We start from the raw sequence: 21,200 nt of genomic DNA, 5'->3' as shown, positions 1-21,200 counted from the left end.
AGAAGAGTAAATGAAGTAAAAGTTTAGGTGCATACATGCCCAGTGTTATGGTTTGAGCTGTCAACTCATGTTGAAATTTGATCCTCATTGTGGCCTCACTGGGAGGTGATGCCTAGTGGGAGGTGTTTGGGTCACAGGGGCAAATCCCTCATGAATGGCTTGGTGCCTTTCTCCTGGTAGTGAGTTCTGTCAAGAGACTAGATTAGCACTGGCATTCCAAGGGAATGGGTTGTTATGAAGTGATGAAGCCCCTGGTTTTGCCTCTTTGCATGTGTCTGCAATGTGACCTCTCTCCGCCATGTTACAATGCAGCATAAAAAGCCCTCACCAGAAGCCAGGCAGCAGCCAATGCCACACTTCTCACGCTTCCCAGCCTGCAAAAACACGCTAAGTAAACCTCTTTTCTTTGTAAATTACCCAGCCCCAAGTGTTCTGTTATATCAACACTAGACAGACCAAGACATCCAACCTCATAACTCTTTATGAAACTAATTATATATAATGTAGGTTTTTAAACCAATAAAAGGAGTGAATTTTTCCCATTATGTAAATTTCTAATATCTAAGTTAAGGAAAACATTAAAATATTCTGCATTCAATCTGTTGCAACATGCTGTTTTGGTGGAAGTATATAAAGAAAATCCAGCCTTACACAGATACGTAGTTGAAAAGAGTATTTTAGTCATAGCCTCAGATGGTTTTGGGTATTCTCTGACACTACACCAGAGCTTGACAAGTAGTCATTTCTTGAATATTAGGTGTGATATGGAATCTAGAATTCTATCAATGGACTTTGTTCTCTCTTACATTAAAATCCATTGGTCTATCTTATACTTGAATGGATCTTTTACCCATGCATGACTATGTAACACCATGCATCAGCCATTTAGAAAATAATGGTTCACTGAGTTATGTAAATCTTCCAAACGTAGACACATTTCATTATACAGTGTCAAATATGCTTTTTTTCTCATGTGATCAAAACACACACACACACACACACACACACACACACACAGACCTCATCAGAAAAGGCTTTTAAGTATTAGGAAGCTGTCAAGTTCACACTGGCAGGTTAAGCTTTCCAAAATTCTAATTTTCATTTGAAAGCCAAATTTTATCCTTAGTAACAATTACTGTCAGTCATTTTTCTTTTTTTCTTTTTTTGAGACAGTCTCACTCTGTCGCCGAGGCTGGAGTGCAGTGGTGCGATCTTGGCTCACTGCATCCTCCGCCTCCTGGGTTCAAGCAACTCAACCTCCCGAGTAGCTGGGATTACAGGCACACGCCACCACCCCCAGCTAATTCTTTTGTATTTTTTGTAGAGACAGGGTTTCACCATGTTACCCAGGCTGGTTTGGAACTCCTGACCTCAAGAGATCTGCCTGCCTCGGCCTTCCAAAGTGCTGGGATCTCAGGTGTGAGCCACTGTGCCTAGCCTCAGTTGTTTTCTTTGAAGTGATAGGCTCACTTCATCCTTTTCAAGAAAAATGTCAAAAATGTCAAAAATGCCAAATACCCAAGTCTGAAAAATTATAATTTGTTGGTTCTTTCCAAGTAAGATTTACTTTCTTTTCTAGAAAAAAGCAGCTAATTCAGCTCACAACTCAAACAACTGCACACATGCTTTCCCTTTAGGCAAGCACTGTACTGCATTACTTAGCAGAAATGTTTTACACATACTTTCCATTTCAGTAGACAGTATTAAAAAGGTGTGTGTACAAAGGTCAAGATTTAACAAAATTAGTAACTTTACTATTTCATAGACATTCATTAGAAGAACTGGCCTGTTTGTACTGTGAGTGTGTGGCAGGAGGAACCCACTGCCTTAACGCAGTTTTCACCACTGCTGCTTTTGTGCCGTATCACAGCAAATGTCAACACATTGAAAAAGGAAAATAATGTCATAGTCTAATTATGAAACAGTTGTGACCTCACAGACCCCCCCACCCTACCCCCACAACTAAAAGGATCCCAGGGCCCTCCAGGGATCCACAGAACACACTTTGAAAACCACTGGTCTAAACAATCTGACGTTGTGGGAAAGGTCTCCTGCCCATACCCTGACCTGGCGTGAGCAATTCTCCTTCATCCTGGGCCTTACAGCTTTGGGAAGGAGGAAGCTAGCTTTTTTCAGAGGGCAGGTGGTGGAGGGGGATCTCTCTTTGTAGCCACTGTCCATGGAGGCTGCTCACCCCCTGTGAGTGGCACATACCCAGCCAATGACTGACTGGATCACCCCAGGAATGTTGTACTCCTGCAGGCGAAACAGGTCCGAGGGCTCACAGTCCACAGTGAAGCTGTTGGTGTCGTTGTTGTACTCCACAGGGCAGACGAAGCATCTGTACCCGGACATCACATAGGACAGCTGAGGATGAATAAGAGACCGGCAAGGAGGTAAGTTCCAACCATCCAGCCTAGACACAGGCACCTGGTTTGGCCGTGTTCCTCAGTGTGCCTAGTACCCTGTTAACTTTGAGCTATGTGCTCAGAGGTTCATGTTTTACCATACATATTTTACCTCAATTAAAAAAAAAAAAGAGGCTCATGACCCACCAAGGTTACACACAGGAACCCAAACACCCAGGCCCCGAAAGAATCTGGGAAAACCTGAAGGGACTGGGACAAAGAACTACAAGAAGACTCTCCCCCTTTGGGGAGCTGGACCACTTTCCTCAAGATCTCTGAACTCAGTGATAACTGGAGAGAGGCCATGGGGAAGGGGCACAGTGAGAGGCAGATCTCAGGAGGAACAAGGCTGGAAAGCAACAAAGCTGGGCGGTGAGCACTGAAGGGCAGCCAGACAGTGCTGAAGAAGGACTGGCCCAAGGGTCAGAAGCAGAGAATGGTGCTCTGGAAAGGGCAGGAAAATCACCCACCTCTGGGCAAGGCACATGTAGGAGAAAAGCTGTGTATCTCATCTTCCCTTGGGTGCCCTCACCCTGACCTTGGAACATCAAATGCCTGACAAGAAGGCTACCTGCTGATGTCACCGTGCCTGGGCGCAAGAGGGCATAGAAGGTGCTCTCCAACTGCTAGCACCCTGCCTGAAAGCTAGTGGATGGCTGGCATGGCCAGCGGCCCTCTTCAGGGCAAGGTTACCATTCAGCAGGACAGAGTCCTGGCCTCCGAAGACACTCTCCAGCTCTGGACAGGCCTTGGAAGGTGGTGTGAGGTCTCTGTCCACCCAATCCCTCACACAGCTGAAAGCCACCACCTACCAGAAGGCCAAACACCACAGTAGCAAAGAAGCCCCCAATGAAGCCTTCCCAGGTCTTCTTCGGGGACAGCTGTGGACAGAGAGCAAGTTCTCAGCAAAGGGTGTTTGGATAACTACAGCTTTGGGAACAATGATTACTTGTTAAGAACCTTTCTTTCATAAAACCCCATTCTCTTAACCATGTCACCTTCTAAAGCTCCCCCAAATATGGTTTCCTTGTGCCCTATCTTATACTCTCCCTTTGGTTCCCTTTCTGTTTCAGTCATTCGAATAGTTTTATATTAGAAAACAATATACTAATTAAGTGACTACACTCAAATCCAGATCAAAGTCCCAAAAAATGTGTCTCAAAAAAAGATTATATAAATCTGTAAAAATATTTTCCTTTCTTCTTTTTTCAAGACACGATCTTGCCCCATCACCCAGGCTGGAGTGTAGTGGCACTATCACAGCTCCCTGAAGCCTCAACCTCCTGGGCTCAAGAGATCCTCCCATCTCAGCTTCCCAAGGAGCTGGGACTACAGGTGCATGCCACCACCATGCCTGGCTAATTTTTAAATATTTTAGTAAAGGCAAAGCCTCACTATGTTCCCCAGGCTGGTTTTGAACACCTGGCCTCAAGCAATCCTCCTGCCTCAGCATCCCAACGTGCTAGGATTACAGGCATGAGCCACCATGTCCAGCCTATTTTCTTTATTATCTTTTTTTTTTTTTTTAATCAGTTGTCAGTGTTTTCCTTTGGCCTTTCTCCAGGAAGACATGAAGACATGGCCACAATACAACACAGCTAGATTTCTTCTGTCTGCCAGGCTGATCTACTCACATTGAGAGCACCACCCTCCCCTCACAGTGGTATTTCACATTAGGGTAATCCATTTACCTTGATGAGTGGGGTCCGACCAAAGAAAAAGCCAAACATATAGGCCATGATGTCATTACAGATCACACAAGATATGGGGACAATGAACCTAGAAATGAACCAAAGTAAGGATCAACTCAAACAAGGTGACAGTGCCTCAAAAGTACACAAAACAGTGCCATTCTTAAATTCCAGCACCAAAATCACCCATAAAATTCTGGTAACCCATTAAGGAGTAAGTTAAAAACATAAAAAATACCAAAAAAGTCATACCTAGTACCTGGCACAGAGTACACATTCAAGTGTTTACTGAATGACTACTGAATAAGTGGAGGTTGCAAACTAAAAGGTCATCTGTCCTTTTTTCATGATAAAGAAATATACGTAAACAATGATAGAAATTTAATTGTAAAAGGAACAAAAAGTTTTCCTTCTTTCCCCCATCCCTATCTCCATTCCCAAAAATAACCACTTCTAATCGTTTCTAATTTTTATTTTTCTAGTGGTTACCTCCCCAATTCTAAATAGTATGCTTTAATGTCTCTTTCATTATTTACTGACTTTTCTTGCTGTTTATTACTAGCTCTAGTTGGCCCTACCTTTCCCCAGGACTGTATTGAGTGTGAAACCCAAACACACATGGCTAGATTTCCTCTCTGCCCACTCTCCTGCTGATCCAGTCATCCTCACTATGAAAGAGGTGGTTTCCACACTTGTACTCTCTCTCTCCTCACTTTCCACTCTCTGACACTGACACTTTTTAAAAAGTTCTTTGATTACAGGTTTTTCTTTCTTTTTTTTTTTTTTTTTTGAGACAGAGTCTCTCTCTGTTGCCCAGGCTGGAGTGCAGTGACACAATCTCGGCTCACTGCAACCTCCACCCCCAGGTTAAGTGATTCTCCTGCCTCAGCCTCCAGAATAGCTGGGATTACAGGCACCTGCCACCACACCCAGCTATTTTTTTGTGTTTTTAGTAGAGACAAGGGTTTCACTATGTTGCCCAGGCTGGTCTTCAACTCCTGATCTCCTGATCTGCCTACCTTGGCCTCCCAAAGTGCTGGATTACAGGCGTGAGCCACCACGCCCACCCTTTAACCTTTTCACTAAGATCACCTAGCTGCTTCAGTTGGCCAGTGATTTCTATCAGTGCTGATAGATGAAACCACTGCATTTTTGGAATAAAATCCACTCAGTATTTGCATATTATTCCCTTGACACACTGCCAGATTCTATTTGCTAATATTTTATTTAGAATGATTTATCTATAATCGTAGCAGAAATGGGTTTATCATTCCTGCTTCTCTCTCCTCATTGGCTTTGGTATAAAGGTTAGACAAAACTCAGCTGTTAACCCATTTGGTCCTGTTTCTTTTTTCAGATATGGAATCTTATATAATTTTCAAAGCTCATTTAGAGTTACTGATCTATTCACGTTTTCTTCTTCATGGCTTTTAGTATACGTTTTGCCAGGAAATCATGAATATTTCCTCTAGGTTTTCAAATCTGTTGCCATACATGTTGCATTGTCTTTGAGTCTTTAAATATTCCTGTACCTGTTAGTCTAGAAGAGTGGTTCTCAGAGCATGGGTCCTGTCCAGCAATATCAGCACCACTCAGGAATGTACTAGAAATTCAAATTCTCAAGCCTACCCCAGATCTAATGAATCAAAAAGTCAGGGGTGGGGTCCAGCAATCTGTGTTATAACAAACCCTGCAGAGGATTCTGATGTGGCTCAAGGTGAGAGCCACTGGCATAGAGGGTATCTGTACATGAGAAACACCCACAAAATAAAAGGGAAAATCCAGCTCCCAATTCTCACCAGATCATTCCTTCAAATAGGTTGTGGATAACAAGATGTGACTGTGTTACAACAATCAGCAACGTCACATGGGTCCAGCCAAACTGCAAAAAAAAGAAAAATAAACACTACTTATCAGTCTACCTTGAAAGTAACTTCAAAAAACCATCAGTACCAAATAGAAAATTGCTGAGAAACAGGTAGGAAAAATATCTGCTTTTGTATCTGACTTATTGAAAGTGAACAGGTAAGATCAGGCTTCTGAGAGTAATAATACTTTGTCCCCCACAGCCCACTAGTGAGTGAGCTCTCCCATGCTCTGAAAGCCTGGGTATTTTTCATTTTCTTAGTAGTTATTGAGCACCTGGGGCACTCAGAGAGGAGCTGTTCTCTAGTGAGTCAGGGAATAAGTGGTAGCAAAGTGATGTACCAGACAGGACATCTGTGGGCAGTGTCTGAAGCTTCAGCTTGTGCCTTCTCTGGAGCCCACCTCAGGGTCCTAGTGGAGAGGCTGCTTAAGGTGTAAGTAACAGTGACGGGGTCTAAGTCAATGTAGAGCCGCTAAACCTAAATGGGCATTCTTCCTTCATGCTCTAGATGCATACAGATCAGACCATGTTCCTGAGTTTTGATTTGTCACAGAAAGCATGAAAGGCCTGTTGAGCTCCTGAAAAACTTCATTTAAATCAAGAATTCTGACACACACACATGCATTTCCTTTACCATGTAGAACTGCAGTCGATAATGCTTCTTGACCAGACTCAGTACAAACATGCAGAATCCTAGTTTGAGGTGGGAGGAGAAAAGAAAAATGAATTATGTTCTGCATTTATCTTTGCCCTCCTTTAGCTATGTTAAGTGGTTCTTTGGCTAATTTATTCCCAGCAGCTAACCAGTGCACAATGTCAAAGCCCAGGGGAGAAAAACATTATCCAGATAAACAGTCACAAGGAAAAAATAACTCCTCCCAAACAGTAAAAGGAAGGCAATATTTTATAATCATGCAGACCACACTAAACTTAGAACATGGTTCATCAGATAGGAATGTTTTATTCCTAGAACAGGGGCCAGCAAACAGTGGTCAGGCCAGCTGTTGTTTTTATAAATAAAGTTTTATTCAAACACAGTTATGTCCATTTGTTTACATATTGTCTGTGGCTGCTTTCAAGCTACAACTCAGCAGAACTGAGTACAGTCATGCTCTGAACAACGAGGTTCTCATCAACAACACATTACATATACAACAACAGTTCCCTAAGATTATAATACCCATTAGATGATAATACTATAAGATTTACTAATTACCATATAGTACCTTTTCTATGTTTAGATATTCAAATACTTACCACTGTGTTATAATTGCCTACAGTATTTATTTAGTAAGGTAACATGCTGTACAGGTTTGTACTCTAAGAGAAATAGACTACACATTATAGCCAAGGTGTGTAGGAGGCTATACCACCTAGGTCTGTGTAAGTACACTCTACGATGTTCGCACAATGACAAAATCACAATGCATTTCCAAGAACGTAGCCCATTGTTAAACGATGCATGACTGTAATTGCAAGAGACCCTATGGTCCCCAAAGCCTAAAATATTTACTGTTTGGAACTTTAATAAAAAGTTTGCTGGCTGTTGTGCCTACAGAATAGCAATTCTTTTATTCCTTTACTTTCTTAATAGACTTGCTTTCACTTTACTCCATAGACTCGCCCCAAACTCTTTCTTGTATGAGATCCAATAACACTCTCTTGGGGTCTGGGTCTGGACCCCTTTCTGGTAACATCTTTCTGGTGAATCTCAAAGGGACAATACTGAGGAGACCCCCAACCCAAAGGAAATAGACTGCAGCACTGATTGGCTGACTTTGGTTTTTTTCTGCAATTTAGACTGCTTGTTCCTGTGAACCAACCAGCGATCTCTGGCTGCAGCTCAGAAGAAACAAGAGGGATTGGTGATGTAAAAATCTGAATCAGTACTCTAATTCTGGGAACATACTGCAATCAGCTACCGACCCCGTATCAGCTTGGTTCCAACAATTACCCAGTTCATGGAAAGCCTTCTTTAGTTTACTTGGGATAGTTTTGCTTATTTTGCTTTACTGATATGGAATATATTGCTGTTGTACTATTTGTGTAGGAATGCAGGATAAGCTTACTCAAATGTTCTCTTAAACACTTACAAAATCTTCCAGATATCACTTTGTGTCCGAGTTGTGAATGGCCCTAACCATACTGACACTTTCTGACTGAGCTCCTCTCTACCCTGAATACAAGAGACCTCGATAGGTAGGCAGGAATATCATTGCCCCTAATCAGCCTGAAGAAGTTACAGAGGATGGATCTTTGTCCCTCTGCAACCCTTAGGATTAAGGGTTCTCAAAAGTGATGGGGGAAATGTCAGAGGCATTTGAACTAGCGCAACTCCATCTTGAATAGGAGCTGGGTAAAATGAGGCTGAGATCTACAGGGTGTGCATTCCCAGACGGTTAGGCATTCTAAGTCACAGGATGAGATAGGAGGTCGCACAAGATACAGGTCATAAGGACCTTGCTGAGAAAACAGTATGCCGTAAAGAAGCCAGCCAAACCCCTCCAAAATCAAGATAGCAATGAGAATGGCCTCTGCTTGTCCTCATTGCTACACTCCAATCAGTGCCATGGCAGTTTACAAATGCCATGGCAACATCAGGAGGTTACCCTATATGATCTGAAAAAGGGAAACATGAATAATCCACCCTTTGTTTAGCATATAATCAAGAAATAACCATAAAAATGGGCAATCAGCAGTCCTTGGGGCTGCTCTGCCTATGGGGTAGCCATTCTTTTATTCCTTTACTTTCTTAATAAACTTGGTTCCTCTTATAAAAAAAAAAAAAAAAGTTTGCCAACACCTGTCCTAGTATTCATAGGGCTGGGAGAAGAGGGATCCACATGGTATAGGGTCAAGACCACCTTTTTATCTCTCTCACAGTGACCTAGATGGTAGCAAAACATGTCCGCAGACCCCTTCTCCAAGAAGGAAAGGAACCTTTACCCATAAATATGCGGAGATCCTCAAAAGCAGTTCTACGCAGAAATAAGCATGTCGCTTTTCCAGACCCCTGACCTCCCACTGTGGAAGGCTGCTTTCCGGGTCTGCAGCATACTCTCTGAATATCCTCAATGGCAGCAGACCCCTTCGCAGACTTTATATTTTAATAGTCAGGTGTCATTCACAGAAGTATTGCTATCAAGCTGATCAAAAATAGGTCAGATTGACATTGAGGTCAGAACAAATTTTTTGTGCACCTCAAACTAGCTTTGAAGGTAGCTATGAAAAACTATCAGCATTATTAGAATTAGTACGTGGCCTTAGCTGAATATATATTAATATAACGCTTTAATGTTTGTGAAGTTTTAATGTATTTGATTTAATCCTCACAGTAACTCTGCAGTTTTAGCTCTAGATTACAAAAGAGCTGAGACTCAGAAATATTATGTTCCTAGCTCCCCCTGAGGTTGCAGAGTCTTTTTAAGCCCAAATCCAGTAAAATTTCCACCATGCTACAATGTCACCCAAGGGGTCTCCTAAAATGACTCCCCTAAAGATGGTAAGTTCCCAGATGATTTTTGTTTCGGTCCCACTGCAGAATCTTTGCCAACAGGAGAGTCAGGACAGGATCATGCTGTGCTGTTCCTCAATGGTGGCTGAAACACAGGGGCAGGTGGCACAGGCTACAGTCCCACCCCTACACTCCACTTCTCTTAAAAGAGCTCCTACAAGGCCGGGCGTGGTGGCTCACACCTGTAATCCCAGCACTTTGGGAGGCCAAGGCGGGCAGACAAGTTAAGCTCAGGAGTTCAGAACCAGCCTGGCCAACATGGTGAAATTCAGTCTCTACTAAAAATACAAAAATTAGCTGGGCATGGTAGCATGTACCTGTAGTCCCAGCTACTTCGGGACCTGAGGTGGGAGGATCACTTGAGCTTGGGAGGCGGAGGTTGCAGTGAGCCGAGATCGTGCCACTGCACTCCAGCCTGGGTGACACAGTGAGACCCTGCCTCAAAAAAAAAAAGGAAAGAGCTGCTACAGCTTAACATAGAGCATCAGCTCTGCTCCCCTGCGTGGTCAGAGTTAATGTCACAAAACTGTACACTAACCAAGAAATTCCCCAATTCCTACTTGACAGACATACAAAAACAATACAGACACAAGAAATGGTGAACTGCTTAATGCATACCTATTAGATAGAGAGTAAAGGAAATGAACCGGTGGTATTTACTGAGAATCCGCAAAGGCTCTTCTCTCTGGACCAGGGTGAAGAAGTAATCCGTCACTGTCTCACCATAGAAGAAATAGTTTACACACAGGAGAAAGTACCTGTAAATGAAGACAGGTCATTGCCGCAGGGAGTACCCTTGCCTTCACAGCAAGGCAGTCAGACATCCCAGAGCAAGGGACAGAGGGCAGCAGAATACCCCCCACTCTTGAGTCCCCCACGACAGCTCACAGAGGGACAGGCAGACCACGGTTTCCTGCTCTCTGGTGACACCGTAGGTGAGAAATTTATCTAGAAACAGACAGCAGCTTTCATTCACTCTCCATTTCTCCCAAACTTGAGACTCCGTTTTTGCCCCTTTTGTAGCATTCCCATACCTGAGGGATCCTTGAACCATACGACCTTCAAAAACACGCCTCATCCTGCTTCCCCCCGTCTCGTTTCCACTCTTCCCAACAGGAACTCCTTCACGCCTATCAAAATGGTTTCTTCTGGCTTTGCCGCCTGTCTGCTGTTCTGCCTTTTTCCTGCTCCTGACATTCTCTTTGCTTCTCCATTCTTTCACTCCTTGCTCAAATGCCATTTTATTCATAAAACTTTGCATGACCTAACATGATTTCTGCCTCCCCTGCATTTATTTCTATAGCAAGTAATATGTGATTATCTGACTAAGCAATTAATGATGCATCTCCCTCTCTGAAGCCTGGCTCTGACACACAGACCTTCCATTAGCGTTACTCTTCACTTGTGTATCCTCTCTCCTTAACTGGCGTTCATGAGAAGAGAAGCCATCCCTTGCAGCCTCCACAGTACTGCTGAGTATGGGACCATGCAGCCATCACTGCAAACCCCCAGCAAGGATCCTGAGATAGAGAAGAAAGTGGAGAGCTTTTCTTTCCCATTCTTTTTTTTAAATTATGAAGTACAAAAACTCCCATATTGGGTTTCTTTTCTGTTACATGGAAAAATCTTTCTTTGTAAAGTGACCACAGCCAGGAGTCAGGCCTTCTGAGTATGTTAACAAAATGCAAAACACTGCTTTCCAGCTAAAGAACAGCCACAAAACGGACCTGCATCTTAAGCCAGGTGGCAATCCCAATTCCATCTGGAGGCTGGGAGGCAGCCTGTGCTGTTGGGTGACAGCAAACACCTCAGGAAGGGGGTGCCCAGCCTACATCTGAGCACATTGGCTTCCTTGACGGTGACCAGGTTGCTGGGGCAAAAACCACTACTCTCCAGCCGGCTAAGTCATGGCTTCAACCCCTGTATCCCTGCACAGTGGGGTGAGAAGGTCCGCATTTGCCCCAGGTCCTCTCAGCATTGTGCAGTGCTCTGCTCAAAAGTCACCACCTGAGAATACTACAGCCAATAAAGCAAAGTTTCAGATCAGAAAGGGGTCTCAGACATGTGCTACAGGTTTTTCTTTTTGCTTTAAGAAAGCTGAGTCCTTTCCTAGGAAATGGAGAAAGCCAACTTTCCCAGCGGAGCCCAGATCCCATGCATTCAGTCTCACTCCTGTCCACTCTGGCACTCAAAACACCTGATGAAGTAGGGCTCAAATACCACAGTCTGGAAACCAGTAAGTCTCAACCATCTGTCTTAGAGACAAGGAAACCAAGTTCCAAGGATAAGAAGCAAAGCCAGCAGCAGAACCTAACAACTTCCAGACAACTCTAGTGGGATGCTGAGATATGACAGCATGAAAAATATACTCATTTAGAAAAAGGGGATCATCATGCAGAGTTTAAGGAATCCAAATACCGAGGCAAACACAGTCACAGAATGCAGCCCATCTGGTTTCTTCTCAGGAAGATTCCAGACTTCAAGTAACTATAAGACTCCTGCAAGGCCAACCACAGAGTCTGGCCTATGAAATACTCAGGTCTCAAAGGCACTGTGCAAGTCTGTGGCAATCACCTCTTTTCTCCTGCCTTTTTCCTACTCCTAACATTCTCTTACCCATTTCTTCACTTAATGCTCAAATGCCATTTTCTTCATGAAACTTTGCATGACCTAACATGATAACTGCCTCCCCAGCATTTATTTCTATAGCAAATGATAGAAATACCCACCATCACTGTAAGTACCTACCACAAAGCACATCATCCAAATTCTAAAAGCCTCTGTGGGGCCAGAGAGCTTACCAGCTGAGGGTCCTGAACCAGGGCAGATCATAGGAGTGGTAGACGTTGTAGCCAATAGTGATTATCTCATGGAAACACTTAATCTGAACGCACATCACCTGCGGGACACAAAACATTCACTGACACCCCAATTCTTATGATTTTTGGAAATGGAAACCAACAGGTCATGAGCCTTCCAGAAAACCCATTATACTTAAGAAAAATATCGGGCCTCCAGTGGTTCTGCTTCCCTCCTTCTTCCTCTCTCACACCATCCCATAGAGCAATGCACCCCTCTATGTCATAGGGAGTAGATCCAATTTTCCACTCACAATAAAATACACACCCTGATGTTTCAATTAACTTTTTTTTTTTAAGACAGGGTTTCACCGTGTTGCCCAGGCTGGTCTTGAACTCCTGGGCTCAAGCAATCCACCTGCCTCAGCCTCCCAAAGTGCTAGAATTACAGGTGTGAGCCACCGCACCCAGCCAAAAGGATTTTTTTTTAATTTTATTATTACTATACTTTAAGTTTTAGGGTACATGTGCACAACGTGTGGGGTGGGGTGAGGGGGAAGGGATAGCATTAGGAGATATACCTAATGCTAAATGACGAGTTAAAGGATTTTTTTTTTTAAGTAGAGACGAGGTTTCACCTTCTTTCCCAGGCTGGTCTCGAACTCTTGGGCTCAAGCGATCCTCCCACCTTGGCCTCTCAAAGTGCTGGGATTATAGGTGTGAGCCGCCATGCCTGGCCCTCAATTAACTTTATTCTAAAACCTCCTTTTTAACTTTTTATTCTAGAACCTCCCAGGATTCAACCAATCCATTCTCCTTTTGACTCTGAATACTTGAAAAGTCTCAAGTATTCAAAGTCAAATGCTTTGCTCACATGCAGCTGATGGTCACCTGACCCTGTCCAGGACAGTGGGAAGACAGAGAGAGCAGCTCTGTGGACTGGGATTTCCTTAATGAAAGCTCTAAGCCCAGGAGGGAGGCCCCAGGAAAACAGGAAACAAAACCAGGAGTCATATAGAGACATGCCCAGGGTAAAAGTTTACAGAGTTGGAATAATAAAGTCAGTTTTGTTTGTTTGTTTGTTTTGAGATGGAGTCTCACTCTGTTGCCCAGGCTGGAGTGCAATAGCATGATCTCGGCTCACTGCAACCTCCACCTCCCAGGTTCAAGCGATTCTCCTGCCTCAGCCCCCTGAGTAGCTGGGATTACAGGCGCGTGCCACCACGCATGGCTAATTTTTGTATTTTTAGTAGAGACATGTTTTCACCATGTTGGTCAGGCTGGTCTCGAACTCCTGACATCGTGATCTGCCCGCCTCAGCCTCACAAAGTGCTGGGATCGCAGGCAATAAAGTCAGTTTTTTAAAAGAAAAGACACTGAGACATCTTCAACCATAAACAACCAGCCTACACCAATGACCCTCCAGGTGGCTACTGAGAAGTGGGAAGTCACAGATGTTCTATGGCAGAGGTTTTCTGAGGAGCCTGGACCCCCGTCAATTCCCACAACCAACCCAACACCTCACACTTAAGACAACCAGGCCTGCAGCAAAAACTGAAGGGAAAACTAAAATAGCGTGAAATGGCACTTACGATTATCATTAAAACCATTGGTCCCAGGTAAATGATGATGAAGAAAAATGCAATCATGGCCAAAGTCAGGATGCCTCTCACCCACCAGTTCTTCCATCTAGGTCAGAGTAGGAGAAGGAGAAAACATCAGTTAGGAGCCCAGAAAAAAACCAATGCACAAACTCAAGCGATATGGATCTTCCTGAGATGAGGGCCCTGAGCTCAGTCCTTTCCAGATTCACCATGACAGAAGCACCAGCCACACGCTGGCAGGAGCAAGACCACTAGTACCAATGCCTAAGTCACAACCAAACTTGGCAAAAAATACACCTAGCTTGTATCTTAAAGAAGGTATCAGGCAAAACACAAACAAACAGAAAAACCAAGGGAAATGTAGTGCCCTCTGCTTCTGTATCCACTTGGATGGTTTCTACAGCTGACTATCTGAAGAAAAAAATATTTTTTTCTGGCAGCAGGATCCTACACTGCACTGCCCTGAATAATTATGGGAATAATAGTAACATTATGCAATGATAATAACAGCTACCACAAATATGCATAATTTTTTTTTTTTTTTCAGACGGAGTTTCCTCTGTCGCCCAGGTTGGAGTGCAGTGGCGCGATCTCAGTTCACTGCAAGCTCTGCCTCCCAGGTTCACACCATTTCTCTTGCTTCAGCCTCCCAAGTAGCTGGGACTACAGGCGCCTGCCACCACGCCCGGCTAATTTTTTGTATTTTTAGTAGAGACAGGGTTTCACTGTGGTCTCGATCTCCTGACCTCCTGATCCACCCACCTCGGCCTCCCAAAGTGCTGGAATTACAGGCGTGAGCCACTGTACCCGGACTGCATAAGGTAATTTTATGAGGACTTTACATGTATTAACTCCTTCAATCCTCAACACACTTCGCTTTTACAGATGAGGAAATGGAGGCACAGGTCAAACAGCTGGCAAACACTAAAGCTGGGATCTGAATCCAGGGGTCTGGCTGCAAAGTCCACGCCCTTAACCACTGCACAATTCAGACTCCCAAGGGGACAGCTGAAGGCACACATAGGAACACTGAGATAATGCTTTGGGGTCTTATAATGTGTTTTTGATCTACTCACATAGCTGTGTTAAAAGAACCAAGTTTTCAAGGGCGAAAAGTTTTAACACTAGATTCACCTAGGTTAAGATGTTTCCCAGTTCTTCCTGGAGAATTTAAGGAACTGTTTACAATGGATGTGACAGAAACTAAACTCTGAACTGGAAACGTGGACTCCTCAGTGAAAAGCAGCCTGCCCATTAATCACAAACCCAAGGCCGGTTTCCTGTGCTGTGCAGTGTCAGCTGACCTCACCCACCTCCATCCCTCCTGTCCCCTCTTCCTCTTTGGACTGCATTTCCTAGTCCAGTCTGAAGCACCAGGGCCAGATCCTTCCAGGGCCAGATCCTTCCAGCCTTGGTTGCCCTCCCCTCCTGGTCACTGTGCTCACTGCCACTGCTAAGCACTAGATTACACTCAATGGAGCCTGGAGCAGCGGCATGGGAGGCTAAGGCAAGTCAGCGGGCCTGCTCTGCAAGACCACGGGCTCTCTGCAGGCTCTTCCAGCGCACTTGGACATGGTGCAAAGCCCCCAACAAGCACCTGCATCATTAAGCCAGGTTACCTTGAAGACAAGTTGGAAAGGGCCCTATTGAGGACCTCCGGGGTATCATCTGCAGAGACTGGCAGGGGTGCGGATTCTGCCCGGCTCTCACTGTCCGATGCAGTCTCTCCATCTACCTTTGCTTCTGACTCTGACTCCTAAGTGGCAGAAATACAGAAGAGAAAAAGGTCAAAAGTGCTGAGTAGACCATTGAGAAGTCTATGCCTTCATGAGAGATCTGTGGGGAAAGACTCCAAACAGGGCCTAAGAACCTGGCACAGTCAGGTGATGGGACTGACAGGACTAGCAGCAATCCTGACACTGTTGTGACATGTGCCGAGGTGGCCAGCCACATTCTGCTGGAAGAGAGGTGTGCATCTGCACCACGTACCATCTGCTTAACCGCAGAGGACAGATCCAGAAGAGAGAGAACATGGCTCCTTTGTATCCAAAGAATGCAAAAGGGAGGCTGGGATCAGTTTTACCAGGAGGTTATCCCTGAGCCTGCTAGGGCAGCCAATGGCACTGACCAGGCTCTCTCAGGGGAAGCCAGGTGGAGTGGGCTGTTGCCCCTGTAGACCCGTTAATGTCAACATGTCCCAAGTCCAGAGTGTTATTTCTGGACTTCACTAGAGCACTCTGTGAGGAGGTCAATCACAGTCAGTGTGGACGACGAACCAGACAGCCTACTCCAGACAATGCTTGAGCCAGGACTGGTGCACCTCAGTCCTTTCCCTGCCACCAGGCCCTGGGTGACAAAAGACGCACAGGAACTCACCCTGCTCCCAGCCTGGGTGAGAGAACCAGAGCCATGCCAGCAGCAAGCTCTTTACCCAAAGTATCAAGGGACAGGCTATTCTGAATCCTAGGAACCATCCTACTACTCAAGTCTTTTCTTTCATAGGGGAATTCAGAATAGTTGCTATGAGAAGAGGTGGAGGAGAAATTAAATCACTTAGAGTAACAACACTACTTAGTATCTGTATAGCCCTGCACGGTCTGAGGAGCCTTTCCCATGCCTGCAAGCTTCAGTACTGGGAGGAAGGGAAGGGAGAGGAGAAGCCCCGTTTACAAATAATAAACAGGAGATCTGGGAAGTTCAATGTGTGGCCCAGTGTCTCATGTTAACCCAGGTCCTCTGACTTGCCTGATGACTGATAAATACATGGAATTCCAACTGTTTCACATGTTCACTGGCCATTTGGTTATCTTCTTTTGTCAAGTGTCTGTCAAATTATTGGCTAGTTTTTCTACAGTTTTCTGCCTTTTTTTATTGATTCGTAGTGGTTTGTGTGCTCCAGATTTGAGTACTTTGTGTTACTAATATGTTCTCTCGGACTGTTCTAACTCCCACCTTCACCTCAGGCAAGGTCAGACACCCAGTTATTTGCTCTCTTAACACTCAAACCTTCTCCCCCTCAGCGCTGGCCACAACAGGGACTTTTGTAAATGTCTCCTTGGCTGACGACAAACTCCTTAAAGACAAGAACATAACTTCTTGTTCTCATTATCCCCATGCATGGCACACAGCAAAACACTTACTAATGGAGGGAAGGAGAAGAGAGGAATTAGGTCCAGGTGTGTAAAGAAAAACCCAGCCCCTGACCTCAAGGAGACAGCTCTAAATTAATTTACAACTGTGACAAGACAGAGGGCCTTAACTAGCGCAGATTAGCAAAACAGAAAAACAAAACAGATTAGCAAAACAGAGGGCCTCGCCTAGTGCAGACTGCTGATAAGAAAGAGACAGCTGGCTTTGGTAAAGGCCTGATAAAGACTGCCTCATCATTAGGATCCAAGGGAAAGAGCCACAGCTTCTGAAGACAGAGACTGCTTCCTACTCTGCCACAGTCCAGCCAGGTGGCTCTGGATAAGTCACCCAAGTGCCTCTGTACTTTGGCATCTTCACCTTATAAAAGGGGCCCAGTAAGGTAAGGACCCTCCTTCCCATGGGGATTCCTTGAAGAGATATAACCAAACTCTCACCCAGGGCTGTGTCCCAGTACACCACTCCAGAGGTTCTGAAACACAGTAAGGTCTCCAGAGTCGTCCCTCTCCAGGGAGACTAAATGAAGACAAAGCATTCAGAACAGCTGTCCAATCTTTATTTCAACATTGACACCCACACACCATCGGCAACCACCAGTTGCCAGTAATATTACGGCAATCATTACGAGTTACAAGGTAATGATGCTGCCTGATCATCTGGTTTTGACCTCTAAAACCTCAGGGCTTCAAAATGCTAGCACCTGGACCCCACTGAGACTCCCACAGATGCATTCAGGAGCCTCTAGAAGCTGCAGGGACTGTGCTCCACAGCAGCAGGCGAGAGGGCACTCACACACAGAAAGATCGGCACAAGGTTATTTTTAACTTATCCATCCTGTTGTCAAGGAGACTCACAAAGGCTGCTAGTTCCCCAGGCAGGGAAGGACAGGAACAGAACCCAGGCAGCGTCCTGCGAGGGAGGAGCAGGCAGCTCCAGCTCTGTGCTAAGAGCCCCTCCGGACCTTCCGTTAGCCCAGCACTGCGTCCTGCAACACTGTCAGACCTGACTCCTCTCCTTCCTTGAAGGAAGGGGTGAAGTGAAGAGGGGTATCCGGAGGCAGAGAGTAGTAAAAGGAGATAGAGAACTGTTACAAAGATATTGCAACTATTGTTACCAAGACCTCAGGGGGACTGAGCTGAACAACTAAGAAATGAAGTATGTGTCGAGGAATTTATCCATTTCTTCTAGATTTTCTAGTTTATTTGCGTAGAGGTGTTTATAGTATTCTCTGATGGTAGTTTGTATTTCTGTGGGATGGGTGGTGATATCCCCTTTGTCACTTTTTATTGTGTCTATTTGATTCTTCTCTTTTCTTATTAGTCTTGCTAGCGGTCTATCAATTTTGTTGATCTTTTCAAAAAACCACTGAACAAACAAGCCTGAAAGAGATTAACTTTCTAGGTTTTTGCTGCCTTTAAGTGAGTAACTCCAGGTTCCCTGGGCCTCACCCGGGCCTACTGAGGAAGCATCCTCTGAGCAGGAAACCAACACCAACCTACAGACCACGCTCTCCCACATGCTAAGACAGGGCCCAACAGGTGCCAAGCGCAAATCCCTGTGAGCGGGGAAACTGCACAGCCTGGGGAAGACACAGAGGAGGAGGGGGACAGGTCAGCCAGCCACCTGGCTCCTGATGTCTTGTGGACGCCAAAGGAAACAGAAACCTGAGAGAACCTGGAGGCCTGCAGTCTTCCGGCTCCTCCCCACCCCGTGGACAAAGGCATTCTGCTTGGGGAAACAGCTGCTCATACCCAGGAAAAGGAAGCTGAGTGCCAGCGGCAGCTTCCACAGAGGGTCTGGAAGCAGGCAGGGACCTGGAACCCATGCTCCTTCCCACAAGAAAGGTGGTACATGCTGAACATGTTCATCAGTTTGCTCCTCTGTTGCACAGCGAGTTGGGGAGATGTTGAGGAAGACTTTCTGTAGAATGAGGCAGTGGCCCATCCAGGAAAGCAAGGCCCAGGGCCGGCTCTGACACTCATGACACACAGCACAGGCCTCCATCCTCTGGTCTTCAGTGGGGAAAGGAATCCCCATCTCGGAAGGTTGTTGGGATGACCAATGCGACCTCAATGAAAGACTATGAAAACTATAAAGTACTGAATAAGCGGCAGGTGCCTGCCACACTCCCCTCAGTAGCCTGACCACAGCACACAGGACAGAAGCACGAGACCCTAAAACACCCACCCGAGACAAGCTGGGCACCCTTCCCAAGGAAAGCATCAGGCCTTGCTGGGGCCAAATGCTAATAAATGATCTGGGCACAGCATTTGCCTAGCTTGCTTCAAGCTCTTTCACACTGGTAGCCCCGACTCAAAACTGTGTAAGGTGGTGTCTGAAACACAAAAGCTACCCATTAAAGCAACAGTCCATGCTAGTAGACTCTGAAGCTGAACCATCTGCCAAAGTGTGGGAGGAAATCTTAGAATTTATCTCTACTTACCTCATTCTTCTTTTCTTTCCCATGTATGCTTTGTAATGGGCATTATCAGGACATATGCATATGTTCATGAGTGTAAACTGGGACACATGGTAAAAACACCATATACATGTCAGACACGGCGGTGTGTCAGGGGCCAGAAGTTACCTGTTCACCACTGCACTGAGCAGTGCCTGGAACATAGCAGGTGCCCCAAGATTTGTTGAACTGATGAGCTAATTAATTCTACTTGACCTATGATGGACCAAAGTGTCCAGACTACGCTGAGATACGATAGCACCCACTTTCCTGCTCGTGTGCCTGACTGGTGCCCCTGCAGCAGCCCTGGCAGCGGGACCAAACCAGCGTCCACTCCTGCCTCACTCCTGGTGTGTGCTCAGACCAGCACTGCAGGGAGAGGCTGCCCTGCCTCTTCCGACTCATATCCACCCAGCTCCCAGGCACCCCTCCTCCTTCCTTCCCTTTCAATCCCGAGGGCCGGGAACAGAGACCAGGTGGGGCAGACCCTCTCAGGTTCTCTCTCAACCACCGCCTCCCACAGTTCCTCAGCCATTTCCCAAGGGGGTTGTAGTGCTGGTATAAACAGGAAACAAGACTGCTGCTTTAAAGGAAGGGGGAAAGCTCCTCTGAGGGCCCACCCCTTTTGGTTTACATAGACCCTCTAGGGAAAGGCAGAAGCACTTAGGATGAGGGTCACATGGAGTGTCCTGTGTACCAGGGGCTCAGTTAAGAGCCATTAGGATTTTTGGAGAAACTCATGCTCAGAAAGCTTCTCCACCAACTGCCCAGAAGCTTCCCCACACCCAGCACTGACCCGAAGATCAGAACATAACAGAAGAAAGAGAAGGCAGTGAGGGAGGGCCAGAGGGAGCAGTGGGCAGGAGGGGATGTTCCTTGTGGTTAAGGTCTGGCTTTTCCTGGGGAGCGACCTAGCTCAGTCCAGAACAGCATTTGTGGAACTCATTTTCACTATCAACTCTCCAGGAAGAAAACCCTGCTGTTTGGGTTTCCTGCCTGCCTGGTGGGAGGCTTCCTGGACAGCATCCTTCTGAGGCTCCCTTTCGGTCTTCACTTGGTGTCAGGGGCCCACCCGCCTACCTGGATATTTCTCAAGACTCTGACACCCAAAGTAGTGATGGTCAGTGTTTGACCCAAAAAAAGTGTGGCTGTGCCCATGGCTAGAGGGAATCCCTTGGGCACTGTGTCAGGCTCCACACCGGTGGAACCTACCCTATCCTATACCCCATTCCTTTTTTCTTTTTTTTTTGAGACAGAGTCTTGCTCTGTCATCCAGGCTGGAGTGCAGTGGCACAATCTTGGCTCACTGCAGCCTCTGCCACCCGGGTTCAAGCGATTCTCCTGCCTCAGCCTCCCAAGTAGCTAGGATTACAGGCTCCCGCCACCACGCCCGGATAATTTTTATATTTTTAGTAGAGATGGGGTTTCGCCACGTTGGCCAGGCTGGTCTTCAACTCCTAACCTCAGGTGATCCACCTGCCTCGGCCTCCAAAGTGCTGGGATTACAGGCGTGAGCTACCGCACCCAGCTCCATACCCCATTTCTTTACCAGATAATGGCTCAGCTCTGGACTCCACTAAAGAAAACATATTAATATCCTGTTCATATTTGCCTAAGAGGAACTAAAAACTAGGGAAAGAAAATAAGCAGTACCATCATTCTGCTTTTCTTCTCTTTTTCTTTCTCCTTCAAGGAAATTTCATTAAAAGGCGG

General features: G+C 45.7%; 1 protein-coding gene and 1 long non-coding RNA gene across 7 annotated transcripts in view; one reads left to right on the top strand and one right to left on the bottom strand.

The window, feature by feature from the left end:
• Positions 1-21,200, bottom strand: part of CDS2 (CDP-diacylglycerol synthase 2) — a 64,933-nt gene that overhangs the window by 8,835 nt on the left and 34,898 nt on the right. For 4 of the 5 annotated variants that reach the window (XM_032142685.2, XM_058432754.1, XM_032142688.2 and 1 more), the window contains exons 2-10: positions 15,502-15,638; positions 13,871-13,967; positions 12,282-12,379; positions 10,099-10,238; positions 6,601-6,659; positions 5,899-5,981; positions 4,100-4,187; positions 3,221-3,289; positions 2,215-2,367 (exon numbers count right to left, since the gene is read on the bottom strand). In XM_032142685.2, the coding sequence (XP_031998576.1) occupies positions 2,215-2,367; positions 3,221-3,289; positions 4,100-4,187; positions 5,899-5,981; positions 6,601-6,659; positions 10,099-10,238; positions 12,282-12,379; positions 13,871-13,967; positions 15,502-15,638 (924 nt within the window). Of the gene's footprint in view, positions 1-2,194; positions 2,368-3,220; positions 3,290-4,099; positions 4,188-5,898; positions 5,982-6,600; positions 6,660-10,098; positions 10,239-12,281; positions 12,380-13,870; positions 13,968-15,501; positions 15,639-21,200 lie in introns of all 5 variants that reach the window. The other variant, XM_058432753.1, reaches the window with a different exon arrangement.
• Positions 1,825-8,072, top strand: LOC131382187 (uncharacterized). 2 transcript variants are annotated; one of them, XR_009211440.1, is made up of 4 exons: positions 1,825-2,072; positions 2,328-2,396; positions 5,919-6,077; positions 7,767-8,072. It is a non-coding gene; the product is annotated as an uncharacterized LOC131382187 (long non-coding RNA). The 2 variants fall into 2 exon arrangements; XR_009211439.1 differs by having other exon boundaries at positions 2,263-2,396.

The sequence above is a fragment of the Hylobates moloch genome, unplaced genomic scaffold (assembly GCF_009828535.3).
Source record: "Hylobates moloch isolate HMO894 unplaced genomic scaffold, HMol_V3 SCAFFOLD_21, whole genome shotgun sequence".
Taxonomy (NCBI): Eukaryota; Metazoa; Chordata; class Mammalia; order Primates; family Hylobatidae; genus Hylobates; species Hylobates moloch.
This window is presented reverse-complemented; position numbering and strand designations above follow the sequence as displayed.